General features: G+C 43.5%; 1 protein-coding gene across 1 annotated transcript; it reads left to right on the top strand.

The window, feature by feature from the left end:
* On the top strand, positions 1 to 27780 carry ASB9 (ankyrin repeat and SOCS box containing 9). The gene is made up of 8 exons (XM_050775153.1): positions 1 to 94; positions 208 to 435; positions 12616 to 12695; positions 16557 to 16664; positions 18969 to 19119; positions 21211 to 21345; positions 22809 to 23000; positions 27133 to 27780. Exons 2-8 carry the CDS (start codon positions 342 to 344, stop codon positions 27255 to 27257), a joined length of 885 nt encoding a protein of 294 aa, XP_050631110.1. The 5' UTR covers positions 1 to 94; positions 208 to 341; the 3' UTR covers positions 27258 to 27780.
* The last annotated feature ends 83 nt before the right edge of the window (positions 27781 to 27863 follow it).

Below are 27863 nucleotides of genomic sequence, written 5' to 3'. Positions count from 1 at the left end.
TGGTCTCAGTTTGGAAAAGGACGTGACATCAGCAACTTCGCAGACTTAGGGCTGGAGGGTTCTTGTGGCCTCTGGCGGGCCTCCAGCCAGTTAGGTAAAGCGTGTGTGTGTGTGTGTGTGTGTGTGTGTGTGTGTGTACACGAGCGTGTGCCTCTCTGACCACAGGTAGCACTCAGATTACCCTGCCTGCTCTGTTCTTTGCTGCAGACCATTTGACCAGGACGTGTGCAGCTCAGCCAGCCACAGAACTGGAATTTTTCAGGAGCGGGGGAGCATGGAGTTTGGACTTTGCTGAGCAACTGAAGTGGAGCGCAGAGCTTGCTCGCTTAGGAGAGAGCATCATGGATGGCAAACAAGGGGACATGGATGGGAGCAAGCCCGCGGGGCCAAGAGACTCTCCTGACATCAGGCTTCTTTCAAACCCATTGATGAGTGGTGAGTCATAGGGGCAGTGGAATCAGCCCTGGGGAGGTTGGCTAATGTGCTTAGGAGAGGAGGGTTGGGCAGTTTCAGTGGCTCTGTGTGAGGTGTCCATGGGTCTGTTACTGGGCAGATGCCCACAGGTCGCTGATATATATCCTTTACACAGCTGTTCAAAAATGTGTACACTTTTTTCTGCAGAATCCTACATACAACACAAATTCAGTTGTCACAAATTATTCTCCAGTGAAAATTTCAGCTCCCAGGAATCATTCTTTGTGGGTCAGATGCATTATTTATTACATTGGAGGTTTGAAAGTTACTTACAAACAGGAAAATTTTTAATGCTAAAACTTTTTTCTTAATTTGCAAGTCTTAGGTGTTTGGTATTTAGGTGGGGCAGGGTTTATAAATGATGTTCAAACATTGAGCACTGATTGAGTCACTTTCAAAAGAGACAAAAGAGACTTTGTTTTACTTAAACATTGGAGAATCATCTTACAGGTATTCTCATCTGTCAGGTGGTGTCTGTGCTAACGTACAGAATGCCACAAATACACATTTTGGTGAGCATTCAGCAGGTGCTTGTTGGCTAAAAGGATTCTGAAAAATTTGTTTAGGCATTTGCACACAGGTTTTTATAAATAATAGTGTATTGGTTAGTAATATACTGGTTAACTCTCCAGCCCCAAGTCTGCAAAGTTGATGCCACATCCTTTCCCAAACTGAGACCAGTCAGTGAGGAAGCCTTGGAGTTTATCAGGAAGGAGACTCAAAGTTCGTAACTTTTGGAGAGCAAAGGGAGCAGGGTGAGGGTGAAGGAAACAGCTCACTTTCTGCAACTGTTGTTCACCCTGTTGAGATCCTTGGGGGCTTGTTATGGTGACAAGCCCCAGCACCCAGGGCTGGGAAAGCTGGTGTTGCCGCAGCCTTGCTGAATTGATGTATTTATTATTTATTAATTTTTTTTTAAGACGGAGTCCTGCTCTGTCGCCCGGGCTGGAGTGCAGTGGCGCAATCTTGACTCACTGCAACCTTCGTCTCCTGGGTTCAGGCTTATATAGGCGGAGCACGGTGGTTTACACCTGAAATCCCAGCACTTTGGGAGGCCGAGGCAGGCGGATCGCGAGGTCATGATACCATCCTGGCCAACATGGTGAAACCCCGTTGCTACCTAAAATACAAAAATTAGCTGGGATTACACGTACCTGTAATCCCACCTACTCGGGAGGCTGAGGCAAGAGAATCGCTTGAACCCGGGAGGCGGAGGTTGCAGTGAGCCGAGATCCCGCCATTGCACTCCAGCCCGTGCGACAGAGTGAGACTCCGTCTCAAAAAAACCAAAACAGGCCGGGCGCGGTGGCTCACGCCTGTAATCCTAGCACTTTGAGAGGCCAAGGCAGGCGGATCACGAGGTCAGGAGATCGAGACCATCCTGGCTAACACGGTGAAACCCCGTCTCTACCAAAAAATAACAAAAAAATTAGCCGGGCGTGGTAGTGGGCGCCTGTAGTCCCAGCTACTCGGGAGGCTGAGGTGGAGCTTGCAGTGAGCCAAGATCGTACCACTGCACTCCAGCCTGAGCCATAGAACGAGACTCCATCTCAAAAAAAAAAAAAAAGTGTGTAAATATATATACACACACACATACACCTGGTATACTGCCCACAGCACCTGCTGATTAAAGGGGCAGTAAACAGGGAGAGACCCTGAAGTCAGTCAGGGTTTTTGTTTTTGTTTTTGTTTTTTGAGACGGAGTCTCGCTCTGTCGCCCAGGCTGGAGTGCAGGGGCGCGATCTCGGCTCACTGCCAGCTCCACCTCCCGGGTTCACGCCATTCTCCTGCCTCAGCCTCCCGAGTAGCTGGGACTACAGGTGCCCGCCACCACGCCAGGCTAATGTTTTGTGTGTTTTTAGTAGAGACGGGTTTTCACCGTGTTAGCCAGGATGGTCTGGATCTCCTGACCTCGTGATCCACCGGCCTCGGCCTCCCAAAGTGCTGGGATTACAGGCGTGAGCCACCGCGCCCGGCCTGTTTTGGTTTTTTTGAGACGGAGTCTCACTCTGTCGCACGGGCTGGAGTGCAATGGCGGGATCTCGGCTCACTGCAACCTCCGCCTCCCGGGTTCAAGCGATTCTCCTGCCTCAGCTAACTGAGTAGCTGGGATTATAGGTGCCCGCCACCACGCCCAGCTAATTTTTGTATTTTTAGTAGAGATGGGGTTTCGCCACGTTGGCCAGGCTGGTCTCGAACTCCTGACCTCCGCCTGGGCCTCCCAAAGTGCTAGGATTACAGGCGTGAGCCACCGTGCCCAGCCGTCAGTCAGGGTTTATTAATCTACTATACAGGTACTGAAAGGGTAAAAATGGAAGAAATAAAACACAAAACACCTTCCCTTTGACTGAGCAGACTAGCCTGCTCATTCATTCATTCATTTATCCAATTTCACTTATAAAATGAGCAGAGTACTCAATGGTCAGTGGGATTTAGATCCACAAAGGCAGAACTGAATTCATCAGCAGATGTATTGAGCATGAGTTTGGAGAACTAGGAAAGCAAAAGTGGCACCCAAAATCGCTTTTTACAAAGAATTTCTTTTTCTTTTTTTTTTTTTTCTTTTTTTGAAATGGAGTTTCACTCTGTCACCCAGGCTGGAATGCAGTGGAGCAATCTCGGCTCACTGCAAACTCCACCTTCCTATGTTCAAGCGACTCTTCTGCCTCAGCTTCCCGAGTAGCTGGGATTACAGGCGTCTGCCACCACACCCAGCTGATTTTTGTATTTTTAGTAGAGACAGGGTTTCATCATGTTGGCGAGGCTGGTCTTGAACTCCTGACCTCAAGTGATCCGCCTACTTTGGCCTCCCAAAGTGCTGGGATTACAGGTGTGAGCCACCATGCCCAGCCACTTTTTATAACGAATTATATATATATATATATATATATATACACACACACACACACACATATACATACACACACACACACGGTTTTTTTTTGACAGAGTCTCGCTCTGTCACCAGGCTGGAGTGCAGTGGCACCAATCTCGGTTCACTGCAACCTTGGCCTCCTGGGTTCAAGCAATTCAAGCAATTCTTCTGCCTCAGGAGGGAGAAGCAGGGACTAGGTGGGACTACAGGCACACGCCTGGCTAATTTTTTTTTTTTTTTTTTGTATTTTAGTAGAGACGGAGTTTCACCATGTTGTCCAGGCTGGTCTCCAACTCCTGAGCTCAGGCAGTCTGCCTGCCTCAGCCTCCCAAAGTGCTAGGATTACAGGTGTGAGCCACGGTGCCCAGCCAATAAATACATTTTTAAAGCAGCAAACCAATCATTATGGGAAAGAATCAGTAATTTGGTTGATTTCTGCACTGTTATTTTATAGCTAAGTATTGTATTTATTTTTGTTTCCACATGGGAGAGAGGCACCAGCCACTTTTCACTGTTGAGGGTTTCTTTTTCTTCTTATTTTTTTTTTTTTTTTTTTTTGAGACGGAGTCTCGCTCTGTCGCCCAGGCTGGAGTGCAGTGGCGTGATCTCGGCTCACTGCAAGCTCTACCTCCTGGGTTCATGCCATTCTCCTGCCTCAGCCTCCCGATAGCTGGGACTACAGGCTCCCACCACCACGCCCAGCTAATTTTTTGTATTTTTAGTAGAGTCGGGGTTTCTCTGTGTTAGCCAGGATGGTCTCGATCTCCTGACCTCGTGATCCACCCGCCTCGTCCTCCCAAAGTGCTGGGATTACAGGCCTGAGCCAACTGTTCAGTGTTTCTAAATGTCCTAATCCAACCTTGGTGGGGTCAGGGTGGGTGAGTGGGAATGGGCAGGTGTTATACTCAAAGGCATGGTGCTTGTAAAGTGAACACGTGTTACAGCTAGAGTGCAAAATGTGAAGGTCTTAGGGAGTCTAGTGAGAACAGGTTTGAAGAGATGGAGTGGCAGATACAGATTTAAGAGGTAAGTGCAGGAGGTTAGGCTTCATGAGGCAGGGAATTGAGAGCCATTGGTGGTTCTAGCGCAGAGACCTGGTAATAAGGCTGTAGGTGAATTAATTTGGTAGCCACAGCTGGGATAGATTGTGTTGGAATCGTGGGAGATTGTTGCATTCATCCAGTGGTTCTCAAGTTCTCTTGTGCCTCTACATCACCTGGAGAGCTTATTAAAATGCAGATAATGCAGCTTTTGGCTGGGTGCGGTGGCTCACACCTGTAATCCCAGCACTTTGGGAGGCTGAGGTGGTCAGATCACTTGAGGTCAGGAGTTCGAGACTAGCCTATCCAACATGATGAAACCCCATCTCTACTAAAAATACAAAAATTTGGCTGGGTGCGGTGGCTCACACCTGTAATCCCAGCACTTTGGGAGGCCGAGGTATGCGAATCACCTGAGGTCGGGAGTTTGAGACCAGCCTACCAACATGCAGAAACCCAGTCTTTACTAAAAATACAAAATTAGTTGGGCATGGTGGTGCATGCCTGTAATCCCAGCTACCCAGGAGGCTGAGGCAGGAGAGTCGCTTGAACCTGGGAGGCAGAGGTTGTGGTGAGCCGAGATCACACCATTGCACTCCAACCTGGGCAACAAGAGTGAAACTCTGTCTCAAAAAAAAAAAAAAAAAAAAAAAAAAACAATTAGCTGGGTGTGTTGGCACATGCCTATAGTCCCAGCTACTTAGGAGGCCGAGGCAAGAGAGTCACTTGAACCTGGGAGGCAGAGGTTGTGGTGAGCCGAGATCACACCATTGCACTCCAACCTGGGCAACAAGAGTGAAACTCTGTCTCAAAAAAAAAAAATTAGCTGGGTGTGTTGGCACATGCCTATAGTCCCAGCTACTTAGGAGGCCGAGGCAGGAGAATTGCTTGAACCTGGGAGGCAGAGGTTGCAGTGAGCCGAGATCATGCCACTGTACTCCAGCCTGGGCAACACAGATGATGCAGCTTTTGATGAAGTGGTAGGCCTGGGGTGGAGGCCTAGGAATCTGCATTCATAACAAACTCCCAGGTGACACGGATGGTACTGGTCAGGGACCATACTTTGAGAACCACTGCACTAATCCAAGCATGAAACTTACATTTGGATCGAACTTTGGAAATGACAGAGAAAGGGCGATGATTTCAAAGGAGAGAGAAATCAGGGTATGCTGCTTGATTAAATGTTGGAACTAACAGGGAGAAGGCAGGCAAAATTATAAGGTTCTCAAGCCCAAAGTAATGTCAGATAAGCTAGATAAGAAGGAAGTTGGAAAGGAAGTTGCCTTGGATGCAGGATGAGGAGGGGAGGATACAGAGTTCTGTTTTGGACATGACAGTACCAACAATGATGTCCAGTGCACAGTATGATGACATGGGACTGAGACTTAGGAATGATCACAGGTTATAAGCCAGAGACCTCAGAAGGTTCTACAGAGGGGCTGTGGTTGAAACCTAGGGAAGGGAGAAATTGTCTGATGGCCAAGAGCTGAGAGTCAACCAAGGATGGAACCCTGGGACAGGCCTCCAGTTGATGAAGTAGGACCAGTAAGTTGGACAGAGAAGCAGAAAGAGATTCTGGATGTTGTAATTACACAGGTACTAAGGGAAGAGAAGTTTTCAAAGAAGTAGAAGTCACAAGGGTAGGTGCCTGGATACTTTTGGTCTCTTACTTTCTGTTGTGAATCTGACTGGCAAATTGCCACTCACCTTCTACACCCAGCTGAGCCATTGCCCCCATGAAACCCTCCTAGACTTTCTGCCTCTCCCTACTCAAGTCATTCTCCATCTGCTTTGCATCAGTCCTGCCCCTTGGGTAAAACCTCCATTGTAGTTGGTTGCTTTTGTTTATGCTTCTGAGGTCTTAACCTTGGTGAAGTGTGGAATGCAGAACACTCAGAATGCTGTTTTCAAATAGCTTGCCAAGAAACTCAGCTCAGGTGAAGCATGTCCCTTCGCACAAGGCCAAGTTAGAGGGAAAATAGAGCCCAGGTGTGGATTGTCTGGCTGCTCCCACCTCCGCCTGCAGGCATTTTTCTGCCCACTTCCCTGGGGTAGGGAGGGAGGAAAGGTTATGAATGAAGATGGGCAACCAACTCTTTATAGAGATTTGTTTAATGTTAGACTCTCCTGTCCAAGGAGCAGGGAAAGAATGCCTTTCTTTTTTCCTGAAAGTAGCTTGTTAGGAGCTGAGTTGTGTCCCCTGAAAAGATACATGGTTAAATTCTCAACCCTCTGTGCCTCAGAATGCGACCTTCTTAGTTAAGATTAGTTAAGATGAGGTCATAAGTAGGGTAGGATGGACCTTAATCCAACATGACCGGAGTCCCGGTAAGAAAAGGAGAGGAGACACATGGAGAATGCTATGTGACAACAGAGGCAGAGATAGGAGTGAAGCACCTAGAAACCAAGGAACACCAAGGACTGATGGCCACTGCCAGAAGCTAGAAGAGGCAAGGAAGGATTTTTTTTCCCTAGAGCCTTTGGATAGAGTATGGCACTGTCCACACCTTGATTTCAGACTTCTATCCCACTGCTAGCCTCTAGGACTCTGTGACAACAAATTTCTGTTGTTTTAAGCCACGCAGTTTGTGGTGTTTTGTTGTGGTATCCCTAAGAAACTAATTTACACCTACTCATGGAAACTTGGGAAAATACATTGAAAGATAAACTAACCACCCATAATTCCACCAAGCAGGTCACCGCTGTTGCCAGTGTTAGTGTCTTATCTTTTGGGATTTTGCCTGGAGACTGACACCTGTAGAGGTATTTCTATCCTTGCAAAATTGAGCCCACCCTGTAGAGAGTATTCACATTTAAACAGAAGACAAGCTGGAACAGGTATTGAAAGAAAACAATTGTATTGTGTTATGGTGAATTTTTAGATATTGGGGCACCTCAGGAGGGATGAGTTTTCTGGGGGGAAAAGCTGCCTTTGAGACAGAATGGGAAGGCAGCTTTATATTGAGAGAGAGAAGAGAGAGGGAGACAGGAAAGAGGAGAGAGAGAAGAGAGAGAAGAAAGAGGAGAGGAGGGGCTGGATGACGGAACTGGAGAAAGAACTGCAGTGGACAGGCCTGACTTGCCCAGGAGTTGCCTCAGTGGGCCTTTCTGTTTGTTTCTGACTGTAAGCCTCTTGTTTCTTTTTCTCCTCTTTTCTGGTTTGTCCTGGGATCAAACCAAGGTCCACAATAATTGTGAACACAGCACCCAGATCCTTTCCAGGTTCTGGCAGGTTGGTTCATGCCACTGAATCCACCCTTATTGCGTCCTGAAGACTGAAGGCAAATACTCCTGTCCCCTCAGAGCAACCCAAAATCTCCTTGACTTTGCAAAACGTTTCTCAGGATGAGTAGATTTATGCTACTGCCCAGCATTCACTGGGGTTCTCAGAACATCAGTAATAGCTATTTTCAGAATGTACCAATTAGTGCATCTTAAATCTCTTTTGAAATAACAGAAATAAAAAAAAAATGTTCCACAAATTACAATAAAAATGAAATGGCAGCCTCCCTAATGTGCTCCACGTTTGATGAGGGTACAATTTAAAAGATAAGTTTAATGGCATTACTTGGAGGACTTGTGGAGTGGTTTCATTACAAGAGCTCCCTGCCCCATTTTACCCATAAGCCACAGCACCGGATCCATGGCATTGTCAGTGACCTCATTTCACATGTATTTTTTTGGCAGTAAAACCAATAGACCTTGGCTGAACCAGTGTTGGGAAAGAGCCTTTAATATACGCCAAGGACTTGGATAATGTGTTACATACACCTAATGGCCCTCGAGTATCAAAGACTTGGGTGGGGTCCGTGGAAAAGGATGTCGTGACCTTGAGTCTCCCCTTCATGAATTGGACAGTCTCCTACTATGAGAATTGTCCATGTTCTGGCAGGAAAATAGGTCCCCTTTCCTGCTTGTTTTCTGCCCTTTCCAGCTGCCAGTTAGCAGGAAAGCAAGGGCAACTGCTTTGGGGTTTAACTGGGCATGTGTTGAGCCTACAGCTCGTTGCCTGCTTGGGATGTGGGCTCTGGAAAACCATGAAGGAAGAAGCATTTCCCAGGTCCACCAGACAGACCCTCATTTGGATCCCTAAAGAGACATGTCTCACTCAGCTATCTTTTCAGTGTTTTCCAGAGTGAAAGAGTGTGTGTGGACTAATCCATGTTGCAAATTACGGTGTTTGCTAATACACACACACACACACACACAATCTATGCTCTCTGAATGTTAGAAAAATGTTAAAGTAGGCCAGGCGCAGTGGCTCATGCCTATAATCCCAGCACTTTGGGAGGCTGAGGCGCATGGATCACTTGAGGTCAGGAGTTGGAGACCAGTCTCACCAACATGGTGAAACCCTGTCTCTACTACAATTACAAAAATCAGCTGAGTGTGATGGTGTGCACCTGTAGTCCCAGTTACTTGAGAGGCTGAGGCAGGAGAACCACTTGAACCTGGGAGGCGGAGGTTGCAGTGAGCCAAGATTGCCCCACTGTCTCCAGCCTGGGTGACAAAGTGAGACTCTGTCTCGAAAAACAAACAAAACATTACACACAAAGAAAAATGTTAAATTACTCATTGTCACTATTGTACATTTTCACATAATCACTCATTTGTTCTGAGACCTGCTGAGGTCAAAGTCCTTGTATAAATTTGAGACGGATTTTGGTTTTACAGGGACTCATGTTTTTCTTCTGGGCAGGAGCATAGGTATACCATGACAGGCCTAACAAACCCTGAACTGAAATGACTTTAAGTTAGAAGGGGAAGGCTCATATACTGCTGATGGGAATATAATGTAGTACAGCCACTTTGGAAAATAGTCTCAAAACAAACATTGTGTTACCATATCATACAGCAGTTCTTTTAGGTGTATATGCAGGAGAATTGAAAACATACATCTGCTCAAAAACTTGTACATGAATGTTTATAGCAGCATTATTAATAATAGCCAAGAAGTAGAAATGACACAAATTTCTGTCAACTGATGAATGAATAAATAAAATGTGACTTATCCATACAATGGAATTATTTGACCAAAAAAAAAAAAAAAAAGGAATGAAGTACTGGTACATGCTATACAACATGGATGAAACTTTGAAACATTATGCTAAATAAAAGAAGCCAGTTGCAAAGCACCACATACTGTATGGTTTCATTTAGGTGAAATGTCCAGAATAGGCAAATCCATAGTGACAGAAACTAGATCCATGGTTGCCAGGGGCTGGGGGAAGTAGAACTGTGGAGTGACTGCTAAATGGGCACAGTTTCTTTTTGGGGTGATGAAAATGTTCTAAAATTGATTGTGGCATTGGTTGCATAGCTCTGAATATACTGAAAACTGCTGAATTGTACACATTAAATGGGTGTATTGTATGGTATGCGAATTATATCTCAATACAGCTGCTTGCTAGATAGCTAGCTAGAGATACTCACATTGTCAGCCCCTCACTGTGTGTACCAGGACAACACTCTACTTCTGAAAGACACAGGCTGTCTCTGCTCTGTAAGCACTACATTCTGCAGAGGTGCAAACTCAGATAGCCTGTTCTCTTGGAGCAGTATGTACTTCTTTAGTTGCCCCAAATAGAGTAATGGTCCCATAATGAATGAGTAGAAAGTAAGACCATTTGTGGCTACACTTGATAAGTGCATCATTTTTATGAAATCTAAACACTTACAAATTAGGACCCAATTTACCTGCCTGGCTGTTTAGGCTGTCGACACTCGTAATCTTAGGGAGCTTTAAGAGAGGTTGGGAAATGTGGCAGCTGTATTTCTTAGCAGCTGAGCACTTGGAAAAAAAGTGGATTAATCATCATACATGTGGTGATCCATCAGGATACATTTGCAGATCTATTGAAAACTGATTCTCAAAACCTTTCTCAATTTGTGGCTCTTTGTTCTCATTCAAGATTTTGTGTGAATGGTATTTGGCATTATCAGCACCAACAGGGTGGAATTAGTTGTCCTTTCAATTCTAATTTGGAGATCAATCTTTCCATATCTGCAGTCCGAATTTTAGCTTCCAAGCCCTAGAATCAGCAGTATTATTCCAGAAATAATTAGGAACATCAGAGAATGCTGTGAGGACATTGAGTATCTATTAAGTGTAAGGTTTTGGCGGTTGGAAAAGCCATTTCACTTAAGATGTACCTTGTCTCAAGCCACCTTAGTGACCCCAGAAGGAAAGCATTGGATGGGCAGTATGTAGATGGGCTCATTTGTCTTCCTTTTATGTACCAAATGCCTAATGAATCCATCTGGAAGAATGGTCATTTGCTTACTAATACAGATTTTCCAGGGCACTGATGGCTTCAGGTGGCAGACGGGCCTCATGTGTTCAGTACAGAGTGTTAAGCCAACATGTGTTAAGTACAAAGGATACTTCATAGCCTTTCATTTTGCAAGGTAGAGACAGTAAGTACCCTCCTTCTCCAGGTCTTCTCAGCTTTTAGGAGCTATTAGCTACCACGCAAGGCATAACTGGCACCAGACCTTTCTACCTTGTTTGTATGTAGTGTGTTTGCCGAAGCAGGTGGAGCTGGAGCTGAAGCAGGTTCAGGCACGCCTCCCTCACATTTCTACTGGAAATCAGATGAAGCTTGAGATGAGAAAAGATCAGGTCTATGCCTCACTCGGTCATATTCATATTCAATTATAAAGAGAGAGGAAAGCATTTAATGGGTTGGGATTGGGTTTTCAGGCCTCTTTCCTGAGAATTTATTTTCCTTCTATGTGGTTGTAGAATAAATTTGGCTATTTTATTTTATTGGGACAGAGTCTCACTGTGTTGCCCAGGCTGGAGTGCAGTGGCATGACCTCGGCTCACCGCAACCTCCACCTCCCGGGTTCAACCGATTCTCCTGCCTCAGCCTCCCGAGTAGCTGGGATCATAGGCGTGAGCCACCACACCCAGCTAATTTTTACGTTTTTGGTAGAGATGGTGTTTCACCATGTTGGCCAAGCTGGTCTCGAACTCCTGATCTCAGGTGATCCGCCCACCTCAGCCTCCAAAAGTGCTGGGATTGCAGGTGTGGAGCCACCGCGCCCGGTGTAAATTTGCTATTTTAAATAGCAGTGATGATGAGGTGTAATCAAGACTGTCTATTTAGTGTTAGGGCAGGATAATAATAGTAGCTAGTATGTATTGAGCCATGGTAAGTACAGGTTGAGCATCCCTTCTCTGAAATCCTTGGGACCAGAAGCGTTTCCAATTTTTTCAGATGTTGGAATATTTGCATATACAATAATGACTTACCTTGTGGATTGTACTCAAGTCTAAACACGAAATTCATTTATGTTTCATATACACCTTACACACATAACCTGAAGGTAATTTTATATGGTATTTTAAATAAGTTTGTGCATGAAACAAAGTTTTGACTGCAACCCATCACATGTCACATGTGGAATTTTCCACTTGTGGCATCATGTTAGCACTCAGGAAGCTTTGGATTTTGGAGCATTTTGGATTTGGGAGTTTTGGGTTAAGGATGCTCAACCTGCATATTATATATTAGGGATGCTCAACTTGTAACTTTACAGAGAAGGAAACTGGGGCACTGGGCCTTTCCCGGGACCCACAGGTCAGAAAAGGTGAAGCGGGTCTGAATTAAGAGCTTTCTTTAACCACCTTGGCATGCTGCGTTTGGGGGTAAATAATGTCCCTGTTTCAAGGTGAGACTGAGCACTGATTTGTGCTTAATATTACGACAGGAGATAATCTATAAATAGATATGGTTCTGTTTAGATTTCATTCCAAACCTAATGGTGCATGTAATTACATGATTACTGCTATTAATACAGGACACTGTTTGCTGAGATGCCAAAGTCTGTATTTCATGCAGGAAACTAGACCGGCAGCTACAGCTTAACACACTAATGCTGGTAATTAGTGAAGCTCTCGCTTAACTAAATGGGCCATTTGCCTTTGAAACCAGTGTGTAAATAGAAATACAGTAATCTGTCATCCCAGTCCACCTCGTTTCTCCTTAGTTTGAGGACTGGCTGTAGTTCTTTCCCAAGCTCTCCAGACATTGTTCAAACAAACTGTGCACAAAAAAATATTAATAAAGAAGAGAAATGCTGAATTCCTAATGGGAATTTTGGTTGAGTGAATCCAATGTCTCCATCCAGGGACTATTAGGCTCTTATTGATGGGCAAGGATAAGCCTCTGGGTCTAAGTGCATTAGCAGGATATAACCCATTCCTCCCTTTCCATACAGATGCTGTGTCTGATTGGTCTCCTATGCATGAAGCTGCAATCTACGGACATCAGCTGTCTCTGAGGAACCTCATCAGCCAGGTAGCTTTTTGAAAATATAATACAAAAGAAACCTATCAAAATATTAAAACAAATGTGTGACATAATAACATGGGAACTTTTAAATTAATTCATTAAATAGAAGACCTCATGGCGATTCTAATAACTACTATAATTTCTAAATAGGATGAGTATATATTTTGAGATACTTTTGTCTATGACAATTGTAATACAATAGAAAATATCTGTAATTTCTATTGGAGATAACCCTACATACTACTATTACTACTGTGGTTTGTTGTCTACATTCTGAATTGAAGGATATGCTAAGTTTCAGATAGAGCTGAGTGAGAATAAATGTGCTTTAAAAAATCCAATTTCATAGACCTATCTAGAGTAAGAAATCCTCCTATAAGAAAATAATTTCTAAAGAAAAATTTCATACTATTCTAAGCCACTATCTTAAGCCATTTTTGGTAGCAGCAGCCTATTATAAATAGATTATAACACTAATTCTAGCTAAAAGAAGTTAGGCTACTTCCCAGATAAAATTAGAAATTTACCCTATTTTGATAGCACGAAAAATGATCACTGCAGCTTTTATGTATCACTTGTTAAATTGGACAGGTACTCATTTGCATTCAGTATTTATGTGTTTATGAAACATCAGCCAGAACCATCTCCAAGTTGTATCCCATTATTTGTGTAAGATGTCTTTTTAGAGCCCCAGTTTCTGCTTTCATAAAATGAGTATTCTGATACCTACCTAGGTCAGTCCACCCCATAACTCAATAACAAACCACCCCAAAACTCAGTGACATGATAACAGTAACCATTATTTCTTGCTGATGTGTGTTTGTGTCAGCTCATCAAGGCTGGGCCTGGCTGGGCTTGGCTCCCAGCTGTGGGTTGGGTGTAGCCCTGCTGCACATCTCTTTCATCCTTCTTGGACCACTGGCTACCTGAGGAATTATTTTCTCTTGGCAAAACGCTGGAGCACAGCAGGGCAAGCCCAACCATGCAAGAATACTTCCAATCTGTTCATGTCACATCGGCTAACATCCCACTGGTCAAGTCACATGACCACATCCAAACTCAAGAATCAAGAGAAGTACATTTTGTCAACTAAGAGTAGTTGACGACTGAAAATAAATATATTAAAGTTAAGCCATTCGATCTTTTTTTTTTTTTTCAAAACTAAGAACTGACTGTGGACTGGACACTGTGAAGTAATGGGTTAATTACCTTATGATATTATATGACTCAGACTTGTTAATAATTTAGACAAACCACAGTTAATCTGAGGTAAAACTGTAGCTTGATGATGAACTATAAATGAGTTTCTAACTTTGTAGAAGGAACCTTTCTGTAATGTGAGTATGTGGTGAAAACTTTTTGTTCTGTGTTACCAATAGCTGTGTTGTTGTATTTCATTTACCTGGATTTATGTATAAACACCTAAATGCTGGTTTTATTACTATTATTATTATTATTATTTTTTTTTTTTTGAGATAGGGTTTCGCTCTTGTTCCCCAGTCGGGAGTGCAGTGGCGCGATCTCGGCTCACTGCAACCTCCGCCTCCCGGGTTCAAGCAATTCTGCCTCAGCCTCCCGAGTAGCTGGGCCTACAGGCATGTGCCACCACGCCGGGCTAATTTCGTTTTTTTTTTTTTTTGAGACGGAGTCTTGCTCTGTCGCCCAGGCTGGAGTGCAGTGGCCAGATCTCAGCTCACTGCAAGCTCCACCACCTGGGTTCACGCCATTCTCCTGCCTCAGCCTCCCGAGTAGCTGGGACTACAGGTACCCGCCACCTTGCCCAGCTAGTTTTTTTGTATTTTTTAGTATAGACGGGGTTTCACTGTGTTAGCCAGGATGGTCTCGATCTCCTGACCTCGTGATCCGCCCGTCTCGGCCTCCCAAAGTGCTGGGATTACAGGCTTGAGCCACTGCGCCCGGCCAATTTTGTATTTTTAGTAGAGACGAGGTTTCACCATGTTGGTCAGGCTGGTCTCGAACTGCTGACCTCAGGTAATCCATCAGCCTTAGCCTCCCAAAGTGCTGGGATTACAGGCATGAGCCACCGTGCCTGGTCTAAATGCCGGTTTAAAAATGGTAGTCGTGCTGGAGGAGCATGCGCATTTTCTATTGGTTGTTTCCTATTGGTTGCCTTTTGCCCAAGTTCTGTACCTCGGCCTGTCTTTCCCCCCACTTGTGTCTGATACACTTGCATGATTTTTGCTTCATGTGACAATCATACCCCTCTTGTGGCATTGACAAAACTACTTTTTGTAAGTGTGATGACTGAGAAAATAAGGTATTTTCTCTTGCCAATTGGACATTTAATCTTAGGTACGAATAGTAAAGTAAGAAATGACATATTCTTTTCTTTGATCAAGACAAGACTTGGCAAATTTTTTTCAGTAAAGGACCAGATAGTAAATATTTTAGGCTTTGTGAACCATGCAGTCTCTGTTGGAAGTACCTAACTCTGCTGTTTAGCAGAAAAGCAGTTGTAGACAGTATGTAAATGAATGGGCATGGCTGTGTTCTGGTAAAACTTTGCTTATGGATGCTGAAATTTGAATTTCATAAAATTTTCATGTGTCACAAAATATTCCTTTGATTTCTTTTAAACCATTAAAAATGTAGAAACCATTCCTAGCTGCTGTGCTGTACAGAAGCAGGTTGTGGTCTAGATTTGACTCTGTAGGCTGTTGTTTACTGACCCTTTTGTCAAAACTATGATAGAGCTAGGAAATCTAAGAAAAAAAATTAAATGTCAGGCAAAGGAGGGTTTTTTTGAGAAAAAAAAGTTGGGTGAAACTGGTATTTTTATTACAAATATTATTAAATCCTATGTGCTACTAAATACTTACATTTAAAGAGCAATTATATTAGTTAATAGGTGCATTTCAATTTCCTAAATAAAGTACATTTAGGCTTCCTAAAAGGTACATGCAGTCTATTTCTTTTCCCTCGCAGTTTCATAATTTCCTTTTAATTGTCCCACAAGATAGAGACACTTGTGAATATGTTAAAATTTAATAATTGCTTCTTAAAACTTAGCAATTCGGGCCACGCTGACTTTAAAAAAATTGAGAAATTTCATAAACAAACATAAAAGAACTTAAACAACGTGTGCAGTTGAACAAAAAGTGATGATGATGAGAGTATTGCCATGTGACTGCCTCCCCAGGTCAGGAAATGGAAAAATAGCACATTGCCGGCTCCTCCAAAGAGTCACCCATCCCTCCCCTTACCATGCTTTCTAGAACACAATCCTGTCCTCTTCCACAGGATTAACCATTATCCCAATTTCCTTGTTTTCTTTATGGTTTTACTTTATATATTATGTCTTCTGAAACAATATGGGGTAGTTTTGCCTAATTTTGAACTTTAAATTGATGTAATCATTCAGTGTGTATGCTTTTGGATTTTGCTTCTCTTGCTCAACATTATTTTTGCAAGCATCACCCTGGTAGTGCTTGCCATTATAATTTGTTGAGTGTAATCTTTCTGCTGAAAGATTATACCAAAGTTTATTAATTCAGTTCATTGTTGATGGACATTTGGTTTGTTTGCAGTTTCTATTACGACCAATGCTGTTGTGAATATTCTTGTATATGTATCTAGATGTATATATATCTAAGAGTCAGATGGCTGAGGCATAGGCGTAGGCATTGTCAGCTCTAATAGATACAGTCAAACTGTTTTCCTGAGTGGTTATACCATATTACACTCCTACCAGTCGTGTGGCAGGTTTTTTTTAAGTCTATATAAACATCTTAGTGTACCATCTGACTTTGAGCCAGGTCAACTTTGTCATAGTACTGGAATGGTGGCTGAAAAACAGCCCCGGGGCACTGTCGCTTTGCACCCCTTACTCTATTTCCCCTCCTTCAGGGGTGGCTTGTGAACATCATCACGGCAGATCATGTCTCCCCACTCCATGAAGCCTGTCTCGGAGGTCATCCCTCTTGTGTAAAGATTTTATTAAAGCATGGAGCTCAGGTAAGGGCAGCTGAAACAACATCTTAGAAACCAAGAATGAAAAATGACTATGTATATCCCTGCTGAATAGCTTCCAGCACTTTTGATTAGGCTGATTTGAAATATGAAGACAGTTGTTTTTTAAGAAAATTATGTTCATCAGACTTGTTTGCTTTAGTGATAGGTGGATGCAATACTAAATTTTTAGTCGTGCTTACAGTCTATATCATTTTCTTTATCACACACTACTAATAGTTGTTAGACTTCTGTCTTCATTGTTATGGCTGGAAGGTAATGAAATATTGTGGAAAGCACACATTTGCCTGGGATGGCTAGGATGTCTGAGGAGACAGAAAATCTATGTGGTCATTCACCCTTTGGCTGGCAACTTGGACTTGTTCACATGGTAGCAGGGATTGCAAGAGCAGCAAAAATGGACCTGTTTGGTGTTAGGTAACTGAATGGTGGGGTGGGGGATATTATGGGCTTGCTATCTTCTGGCAACAGCAAATGCAAAGTCCCAGAAGTGATCGTGAGCAATTTTTGTATCTTGAAGTCATTCCTTATGGCAGGAGAGTAGAGTAGGTGAGAGGATTCAGAACCGGAAGCAACCCTGTCCATGCCAAAAAAAGAACGGGCTTTGTCCCAAGATTAGTAAAGAGCCAGAGGTGAGTGCATTGCCAGATTTATATGTGGGCTAAGAAAACATTCAAAACTTGGAAACAGGGAAAGTGGCAAGGTGAAGCAAGAGACACCTAGGGTACAAACTTGAAAGAGGTGCTCGTTCTCAGGCTCCTGCACTATTTGTGTGATTCCAAAAATGAATATGTCCTTAAATTTTTTTACCGTGGGCAACTTTGTGCCTCACTCTAGTCCTGGCCCTGCTTGGAAGTAGAGTTTGAGAATGAATTCATTGTCTTCACAATATCATTGCTTAAAAGAGTCACCAAATAATCATTTAATGATACACAAGAATGTGTCTGTGCTTGGCTTTTCTATTCACTGTGTAATTATAGCCCAAACACTGTGAAGTTAGACATTAACTTCTAAATTTGTCTGATTTCCAACATTAGAAAAGACAGCCTCAAAGATTATAGTTTTATGACCCTATAGGACATTAACCAGTTTTTATATTTTTATTTTTTTTTATTTTTGAGACGGAGTCTCACTCTGTCGCCCAGGCTGGAGTACAGTGGCATGATCTCAGCTCCCTGCAACCTCCACCTCCCGGGTTCAAGTGATTCTCCTGCCTCAGCCTCCTGAGTAGCTGGGATTACAGGCACACGCCACCACACTTGGCTCATTTTTGTATTTTTAGTAGAGACGGGGTTTCATCATGTTGCTCAGGTTGGTCTTGAACTTCTGACCTCAGGTGACCTGCCCACCTTGGCCTCCCAAAGTGCTGGGATTACAGGTGTGAGCCACCGTGCCCGGCTGAGTTTTGTATCTATTAGCAAATATATTTCAGCAGTCTGTTGACTATGTAAATTTTTCTTTTCTTTTTTTTTTTTTTTTTTTTTGAGACGGAGTCTCGCTCTGTCGCCCAGGCTGGAGTGCAGTGGTATGATGTGGGCTCACTGCAACCTCCGCCTCCCGGGTTCAAGCAATCCTCCTGAGTAGCTGGGACTACAGGCACATGCTGCCATGCTCGGCTAATTTTTTGTATTTTAATGGAGACTGAGTTTCACCGTGTTGCCCAGGCTGGTCTTGAACTCCTGAGCTCAGGCAGTCCACCTGCCTCGGCCTTCCAAAGTGCTGAGATTACAGGCATGAGCCACAGCGACTGGCCAAATATTTTTTTGAGCCAGCCTTACCATCTTACTGGTTCCCTCATTAATGAATGAGTTGAATAAAATCTTTGGTATGTGTTAATTCTATATTTGTATGAAAGTCAAGTTTTTTAAAATTTTCTAAATTATACTTTAAGAATTACAGTTAACAATTTCAACAATTTCCTCACAGCAGCAAGAGTAATCCTCTTGCACCCGTTAAGAAATTGAACTGGTGTGGGATGGGTCTAGGAAAGAAGTTTAAAATAGGGATTAGTTTGTAAGCGACTGAAATTATCCTAACTAGTTTCAAAGTTCATGTTCCTGGGGAGGGCATGGAAGAGATAAAACATTGAGTAACATTTTTGATGCTTTATAGCCACTCCCTAATTCCATTTTTCACAAAAACCTGTGGAATTTGGTACTTTTTTCTCCATTTTATAGCTGAGGAATTTAAGGCTCAGAGAAGTTAAATAACATGTTCAGAGTGGTGGACCCTACTTTTGAACCCAAAACATCCCCCTTCCTGTCTTCATCCTGGAGCTTCTTTTTCCAGGTGAATGGTGTGACAACAGACTGGCACACTCCACTGTTTAATGCTTGTGTCAGCGGCAGCCGGGATTGTGTGAATTTGCTTCTGCAGCACGGAGCCAGCGTTCAACCTGAGAGTGATCTGGCATCCCCCATCCATGAAGCTGCCAGGAGAGGTAAATCTGTTGAGAATTTTCTTTTAAAACCCACTCCTTCAAGGGACATCTTACTGCTGAAAGAAGGAAAGAAAAGGAGGTATATTTTAGAGCAGTAGTTCTCAAAATGGAGTCCCAGGACTGGAAGCATCAGCACGACCTGGCTGCAAATACAGATTCTTGAGCCCCACTCCAGCCCCATGAATCAGTAACTCTGGGCATGGGGCTCAGCACCTGTGTTTTGTTTAATAAGCCCTCGGGCTGCTTTCTGGTGCACTGGAAGTTTGAGTGCCTCCCTTTTAGAGCATTTTGAATGTTTTTCACTGCTGTATTACTGGAACAGGGCTTGGCACACAGTAGACTATCCATTAATATTTGTGGAATCCGTTGTTATACCCATGACCTTATATAAATCAAGTTATTTCATGAAACAAATTATAGTCTTCTATTTCAGGGCCTTAAAGAACATTGTCTCAGTGACACTTAAGTTTGCCAAATGAAATAAGCTTTCAATTTTTGAAACTATAAGATGTTGTATACAGTTTGGGATAATTCTTTTCATTAAAGCTATACTTTTTCTGATAGTCTTAGCTCATAAAATCACAAGTTTTTATTTTCTCAAATTTGTCATCATCGTAATGACCATACCTTGCTAGAGGGCTTTCTGTTTCTCCAGTGGCTTTCACAGAATGGCTTCCCATTTGACTGGACCAACCCACTTATAATGATCTCCCAAAGCGTTGATATTTATTTATTGAGAACATCCTAACTCATCATATTTGCTACATACATAGAACTAAAATATAGCAAGAGAAACGTAGAGGAGCAATGTCCAAAATACGACATTCTGGACCAAGGAAGTGTGATTCAGCTTTTGCTTAGTTTTTCAGGTTGGGCCCTGCTCATGTTGGATTTGGCAGCTTCTTCTAAGCCTTGCCTATACCCGCTGTGGCCTATTTCTCCCGGGCCTGCCTTTGGAGAGGTTGTAAATTTCCTTCCCTGTCCTGTGGCCCACACTGTGACATTTATTCTTGAGGTCCACCTTCAGGTCCTGTTCCTCCATCTCTCTCCCCAACTCTGACTTCAATTTGTCTGCTTAGACTTTTTTATTTTATTTTATTTATTTGTTTATTTTTTATTATTATACTTTAAGTTCTAGGGTATATGTGCACAACGTGCAGATTTGTTACATATGGACTAACTACAAAGCCAGAAACAATTGAAAAAGGTGGATGGTTGCTGGTTGGTTACCATGGCTAGTAAACTCAAATGGAGTTTCACCCCTAGTTGCAGATTGCATCCTGTGGTCAAACCATTAACTGATAGCAGTGTTTAAAATCACTCCTGGCCGGGCGCGGTGGCTCACGCCTGTAATCCCAGCACTTTGGAAGGCCGAGGCGGGTGGATCACAAGGTCAGGAGATCGAGACCATCCTGGCTAACACGGTGAAACCCCGTCTCTACTAAAAATAGAAAAAAATTAGCCTGGCGTGGTGGCGGGCGCCTGTAGTCCCACCTACTCAGAAGGCTGAGGCGGGAGAACGGCGTGAACCCAGAAGGTGGAGCTTGCAGTGAGCCGAGATCGCGCCACTGCACTCCGGCATGGGCGACAGAGCCAGACTCCGTCTCAAACAAAATAAATAAATAAAATAAAAAAATCACTCCTGATTTGGCCGGGCCTGGTGGGTCATGCCTGTAATCCCAGCACTTTGGGAGGCCTAGGTGGGCGGATTGCCTGATCTCAGGAGTTTGAGACCAGCCTGGGCAACATGGTGAAACCCGGTCTTTAATAAAAATACAGAAAAATTAGCCGGGCGTGGTGGCGGGCGCCTGTAGTGCCAGCTACTTGGGAGCCTGAGGCAGGAGAATGGCGTGAACCCGGGAGGCGGAGCTTGCAGTGAGCCGAGATTGCGCCCCTGCACTCCAGCCTGGGCAACAGAGCCAGACTCTGTCTCTAAAACAAAATAAAATAAAATCACTCCTGATTCTAATTAAAGGAAATTGCTTTTGGTCCTCTGGATAAACTGCTGCCAAATTTAATGCAAAATGGGGATGGCATTGTCTTTCTAGCTAAGGGAACTTGTAACTGTTTTTCTCCTGCTTTGGGCTGCAGGCCACGCGGAGTGTGTCGACTCTCTCATAGCTTATGGGAGCAACATTGACCATAAGATCAGCCACCTGGGCACTCCACTCTATTTGGCTTGTGAAAACCAACAGAGAGCCTGTGTCAAGAAGCTTCTGGAGTCAGGTAAAGCAAAAAGCAAACCAAAACAAGAAAAGAAAATGAAAAGTAAATTAAATGTATTTTAAACGTCTTACTGCTGTAGGAGAGAAATTAGTGTGGGCAATGGAGTTGGACAAGGTCAGGGTTCATATTGACTGTGTTCCCTTGGGGAATTATTTCACACTGTTTGAACTTCAGTTCTCTCACTCCTAATGAGGATGAGGATGATGATGATGATGCCTCTTCTCAGGGTGGTCCTCAATGATTATTGGTTTCTCCTCCCTTTCCTCTGTCTCCCTACATTTGGCCAGTCACGTTATTAAGCCCTGCATCACTTGCGAAGCTGTTGGATTAGTGTTGAATCTTCCTATTTGGGACCTTCACCAGTTCTCTTTGGTTTAAATACTGAACTTGCCCCATTGCAAATACTATATTTTCCTTGAAAAGGCCTATGTACCCTTATTTCTTTTCACCTCCCTGCTGTTGTCCAGCCCCCTTCTCAACACCTGGAACACCATTTCATCACCTCTTTAATTATCTGAGTCCTGTTTATTCTTTAAGGCTTCAGTAATCTGTTTCCCAATGAATGTTGTTATAGTCCTTATTGCCTCCTACTCATCTGGCAGGCATTGCTGTGAATTAAGAGATGCAGTCTCTTGTCTCTCCCCCACTGCCCACCCCACCTCTGCCACTCTGGGCAGATTTTAAGCTTCTAGCCTGGAAGGGGCCATGTTTGGTATCCCTCACAAAGTCGAGAACAATACAAGATCAGATCAGTTAACATTTGTTGAGTGGACAGAGATTTTCATTTTACCAGAGAGATGGCAGCTCAGGCAAAGCCACATGTTCCCACATGTCACAGTGAAAGCCAGGATCTAGGCTGGGGTGGGGATTTGTTAAGAGTGTAGGAGTGGAACTGGGTGGGGACAGTCCTAGAAATCCACCTTACTCCTGAAGGGGAGAACTTTGCCACCTCCCCTGTGATCTTGGGATTGGCCAATCCAATCCAGGGGATACCCCCATGAGTTGGTTGCTTTTCAGAGTCCAAATCACCAGTCCCAAGTGCCCAGTTTTACACCCTGTGGCAGCTGCACACCAGGTGAATTTGGCTGCTTGGTGTAGGCTGGATTTTACCATCTAGCCTCTCCCTCAGGCTGTACTGGCTAATACTTAGGTTCCATTAATAATAATGTGGAGCTTTTACGTCACTAGGATTTTTCTTATATGCGTGATGCCTATGTGCAGTGCTGAAAGGCAAATGTTTAACTTTCTGTGCTATATCGCTCATGCTATACATTCAGTAACATTATCAGATGGGATTTTCCCCACATTATAAAATGGAATCAAATCATCTCCCATTTTTCCAGGATTGCTGTGCTCCATATGGATCCCCTCTTGTTAGGAAATTTTGGGGCTCAGGGCTTTGAAAAGGGGGATGGTTGGATTCTGCTCCTTGCTGACTCTTTTTTCTTCTTGTGACTGTTTAGGAGCGGACGTGAACCAAGGGAAGGGTCAGGATTCCCCACTTCATGCAGTGGCCAGGACCGCCAGTGAAGAGCTGGCCTGCCTGCTCATGGATTTTGGAGCAGACACCCAGGCCAAGAATGCTGAAGGCAAACGTCCTGTGGAGCTGGTGCCTCCAGACAGCCCTTTGGCCCGGCTCTTCTTGGAGAGAGAAGGTGCTTCTTTGCCAAAACCTAAGCCCTAATCTGTTGACACCCCTTGAGGCTCTAGTGAAAGGCAGGTATTTGGCTATTTCTGGCTCCCAATCCTATACAAAGATCATTCTCTGCCATCACCAAGTCTGGGGAAGTTGAGATAATTCAATATTCAATGAGATACAGTACTGGTCACAGTACAGTACTAACTCCTGCTATTTAGCATATTGGATACAGATTTTGGGGATGATCGAATATTCATTATGGGGTAGGCCAGTTTTTTAAAAATTAAGATACTGTTTTAAAATTTTAGTATTACATTTATTTAAAACATGCTTTAGAATGAGGCAGCAGAGGACTCTTTGGGGTTGCATGAGGCCCCAGGATATCTTGCTGCACCACAGATGGGCCAGACTACTGGACACTTGGTTTCTGGGCTTAAAATGCAGCTCTTTAAGAGTTTAGGGTTCACACCAATCCAAAGACATTTACTACTATAAATTAGCCAATGAGAAGTCCACACTTCTCTACAAGTAAGAACTGAGACTCCCAACTCAAACAGTGAAATATTGTGGTTGAGCGGTGTGTATGGAAGTAGGGCTTTGAGGCCTGGGCTGGGCTGGGGAACAGAGACACCTCAAGTTGGGGAGCCACCCTATTGCAATCTTCATGGGCTCAGAGGCAGTTGAGCAATCAGCTCAGTGCTGCTTTTCTTACTGGAGTGTGGACTCTGAACTCTTAGGGATTCTGGGACTTTGAAGCAGGCCTTCCTACCAGAAGGATTCTGATGTTATACAATCTAGTTACTTTCTCCCCACATGATGAGCAGTAGGGTTGGCCTTGGGCAGAACTGTACAGTGGGCTAAGGAATCCTTCTTCCTCCTACTCTCACTGCCCCAGGGTGCTTGCAGTCAAGTCCCTGCCTAGGGACATGCCGAACAAGGCCTATGCTCCGGAGCAGGGCTGGGCAGGTAGAAAAGACTGACTCCAGGCACAAGGAACAGTCCAGTAGAGGCCCCTTTCAGTTAAGCAGTGGGATGATCACGGAACAGTTCTATCTGCATTTTAATAATTACTTGTTTTGAAAAAGTTGTGTGTCTACAAGGCCCATAAAAAAACCTTAATTTTTAAAAAATCAGAATAAAAAATGAATAGAACAATGTGGATTGTAATCATCTTTATACCAACACAGTTGTGAAATAGAATGTTTAATTGTTTTAATTGAGAAAGGGATTCACAAAGACAAAAGTGCCTCAGGTCCCCCTCAGTCATAATGTAGGGCATATGTTAATGTAGGAGGTATATGTCCCCTCCTCCATCAAACAACCTCATAGCATTCTCAGATCGCCTCCCCTGGCTTTTCCCTTCTGCTTCGTTTCCCAAAGCCTTTCCTAGAGACAGTAATTACTTTCATTTTGAATTTATGTTTTGCATGGTGACAGTGTGGCCAATGATCCCACTAGTTTATGAGATGTCATTTGCTGCTGGAGAGAATCACCACTTGTTTTGCCTCCATGAGTCACTTTTGGGGTTTTGGTATAGTCACCTCTCAGAGGGCTTGGAGCCCACAGGAAATGGGGCCAGGCAAGTGCAGAAAACTAGACCTGTGGATTGCTCACTGCAGTTTCTGTCTCTGGGTGCCCCTAAATTCATTTGCTTCACTCTGCCTGTTTCTCTCTTTCCTGGGGAAGGGAATTTATTCCGTTACTGTCCTCTTTCAATGGTATGGCAACATGAGAATGTTGGTAAAACCCAACCATGTTCTGAATTTGGGCTTTGCGTGGGTGGTAGGAAAGGTAAGATTTTCCCTTTTTCTGAGAAAAGGGAAAAGATTTCAAGAATATTACTACCTCACCCTTGATAAGCATCTAAGGCAGTGTTTGCTCAATTAAAACCTAGAAATGACTGTCAGCCCAGCACGACCGCAGCCCCCATCCCCCTCACCCAGTACACTTTGGCTTTAAAACATCAATGGTGGTTGCTGGCCGGGCACGGTGGCTCGCTCATGCCTGTAATCTCCACACTTTGGGAGGCCGAGGTGGGTGCATCACGAGGTCAGGAGATAGAGACCATCCTGGCTAACACGGCGAAACTCCGTTTCTAGTAAAAATACAAAAAAATTAGCCGGGTGTGGTGGTGGGCGCCTGTAGTCCCAGGTACTCAGGAGACTGAGGCAGGAGAAAGGTGTGAACCTGGGAGGTGGAGCTTGCAGTGAACCGAGATCACGCCACTGCACTCCAGCCTGGGCGACACAGCAAGACTGTGTCTCAAAAACGAAAACAAAAAACATCAATGGTTGTTGCTGGGGGAAAAAAGAAATTAAGGCCCAAAGGAATATGACGATTCATAAATATACAATTAGCTGGTTTTATTATCGAGCAAAGCAAACCCCTTGAATGTTTGCAGGTGCCAGCGAGTGAGTGCAAATCTGTAGTGGGTTTTCAGCTCTGTGTCTATGGACTTGAAGCTACAGTTGTTTTACATTGTCTTTCTTGTAGTAAACAGTTAGCAGCATTCAGTTGGCATCAGTAGTTATTAATACACTGAGTTTCCTGTGACATCCTGCTTTTCTTAATTCTCTATCAGGTCTGCTCTGAGATCTGGTTATTTGTAATGCTTTATCAGTACCTCCTACGGTTGCCTCTGACAGCGTTTCTAGCACAGATGATCAGTCACATCTTTCAGCATTCCTTAGTGAGGTTAGATTAGGTTCAGTTTCCCCACAGTGTGGTTTTTGCTGCTCATTAATATATATGCCTTGAGAACACTGGGAAGCCATTCATTATTATATGCTTTGAGTATACTGGGCATAATCTCATAGGTGCCTTACTCCAACAGGGCCCTTCTGTTAGGGCCTGGTTTAAAATACTGCAAGTATTTTTTTGATTGTATATGTGTCGAGTTCCATCTCTCCTTGTTCTCCATCACCTTGAGAGATAAGTTAACTCAGTTGATCCTGTAGTTGGTGGTGATGCTATAGGAAAATAGACACCACAGTATCCTTTTGGCTGTATTCTCAACCCTGACCGCACACTCAGATGACCTTGGGCAACTGCCTTTAGAAAATCCGGATGCTTGGGCTTCACCCAACAATAATTGAAGCAACATCTCTGGTTGGGGGGACTCAGCGTCCATGTGGTTGAATGTGCCCCCACCCCAGGTGAGTCTGAAGTGCTACCTGGATTGAGGGCTATGGCTTTATGGAGTTCTTGAGGGTATATAGTTTTGCTTTTTAAAAAATAACCAGAAGAAGATTCCCATTACAATTTGATGCAGGAACGGGGGCGGGCTGGGGGGAAGTGGGCATGGAAAATCATTCCCCATCCTTTTGCCCTATAACGGGGTTTCTCAACCTTGATGCTATTGACATTTTGGATCAGTTGGGGGCTGTCCTGTGTACTTGGGGATGTTTAGAAGCATCATTGGCCTCTCCCATTAGATGCCAGTAGCACCCTTCCTCAAGTTTTGGCAACCAAAAATGTCTCCAGATACTGCCAAATGTCCCCTGAAGAGCAAAATGATCTCCTCCTTTCCTTCCCTGAGCTGCCTCCCAGTTGTGAACCACTGTCGTAAAATGTAAACTGTTGAGTGTTCCCTAAGCAAGGTTTGTGCTAGCTAGTTGACTTTTCACCTGTGAATTGAAGCATTGGAATAGCTCTGAATACAGAATATAAAAACAAACATGACTTAACATACTCTTAGGATTCACTGTGAGCTCATTATATTTGAATACCTTAAATTGCTCAAGTTATAAAAATGTTTGCATCTAGAAATACGCCCTTATTTTTAAAGGTAAAAGATAACAATACCATTAAACATAACTTTATTTTTATTATTGGAATTTTTGTGTAGCTGTGTAATTCCCAAGTTAGCTTACTTAAGCCTCCATTAGTGAGGCTAAGCTTTAAATTTCTTTCACTCTGCTCTAAATTAAAACGTAACAAGCTTATTTCAATTAGCTACCAGAAAAGAAAGAACATAGACTAAAAATGCCTTCTACAAAAATATCCCAGAAAATGATCTTAAGTAGTTCAATATTATTTCCTTGTAACAATGTTCTATCTTGTATGCTTTTTTTTTTTTTTTTTTTATAAAAGGAGGAGTCTTAGATCAATAACACCGCTGTGTGACTTGTCTTATGATCTTTCTCCAGGGCCCCCTTCTTTGATGCAGTTATGCCGCCTTAGAATTCGGAAGTGCTTTGGAATCCAGCAGCATCATAAGATAACCAAACTCGTCCTCCCAGAGGATCTGAAACAGTTTCTCCTACATCTTTAAATGCATCGAGGGAATGGATTCACAAACGACGTGAAAACATTATTGAGTGTTGTAGCCACTAGAATTTTAAAATCAAGTTGGGTTTATAGAGTTTGACTAGTTTTTTTCGATTAGATTTGTATTTGTTATAAACTTGTTTATAGAGTTTGACTAATTTTTTTGATTCAATTTGTATTTGTTAAACTCTGAGGCCAGAGTTGAAACACACTGCATACGTTTCTACTATTAGTTAGAAGGCCTGAAGACTTTTTTTCCCTGCTTGGAGAGTGTCATAAGTTATTGTTTTGCATATCTACTGCATGCCAAGCACATTCTGCATCATCTAATTTAGCCCTCACAGCAACTGGGTCAAGATGTTCAGTTTTCCAGAGCAAGGATAGAGGGGTCAGATTCAAATACAGGTTTTCTGATGTTAACTTAGGTGATGATTTGATCGAGGCAGGATTTTCCAGCATCACTATCCTTGTTCCATCTCTGCTCTATGGCAATGAGAATAAAGAAATGTATTTCTTGGCTTGTCTAATTTGTTTTAACCTTCCCTGTTCTTAGGACAGAACCACTACTGTCCTAGCATAGTATGGGGGCCAGTTCTTTTTTTCAACCAAA

This window comes from Macaca thibetana, chromosome X (assembly GCF_024542745.1).
Source record: "Macaca thibetana thibetana isolate TM-01 chromosome X, ASM2454274v1, whole genome shotgun sequence".
NCBI lineage: Eukaryota > Metazoa > Chordata > Mammalia > Primates > Cercopithecidae > Macaca > Macaca thibetana.
Note: the sequence above shows the minus strand (reverse complement) of the source record. Positions and strands in the feature narration are given on the sequence as shown.

Bases quoted from the DNA above. Each gene is read 5' to 3' on its own strand.
- ASB9 (XM_050775153.1), top strand. From the start codon at position 342: ATGGATGGCAAACAAGGGGACATGGATGGGAGCAAGCCCGCGGGGCCA. The intron at 19,120-21,210 runs GTAAATCTGTTG...TTTGGGCTGCAG, and splicing joins CCATGAAGCTGCCAGGAGAG to GCCACGCGGAGTGTGTCGAC. The intron at 23,001-27,132 runs GTGCTTCTTTGC...ATCTTTCTCCAG, and splicing joins GCTCTTCTTGGAGAGAGAAG to GGCCCCCTTCTTTGATGCAG.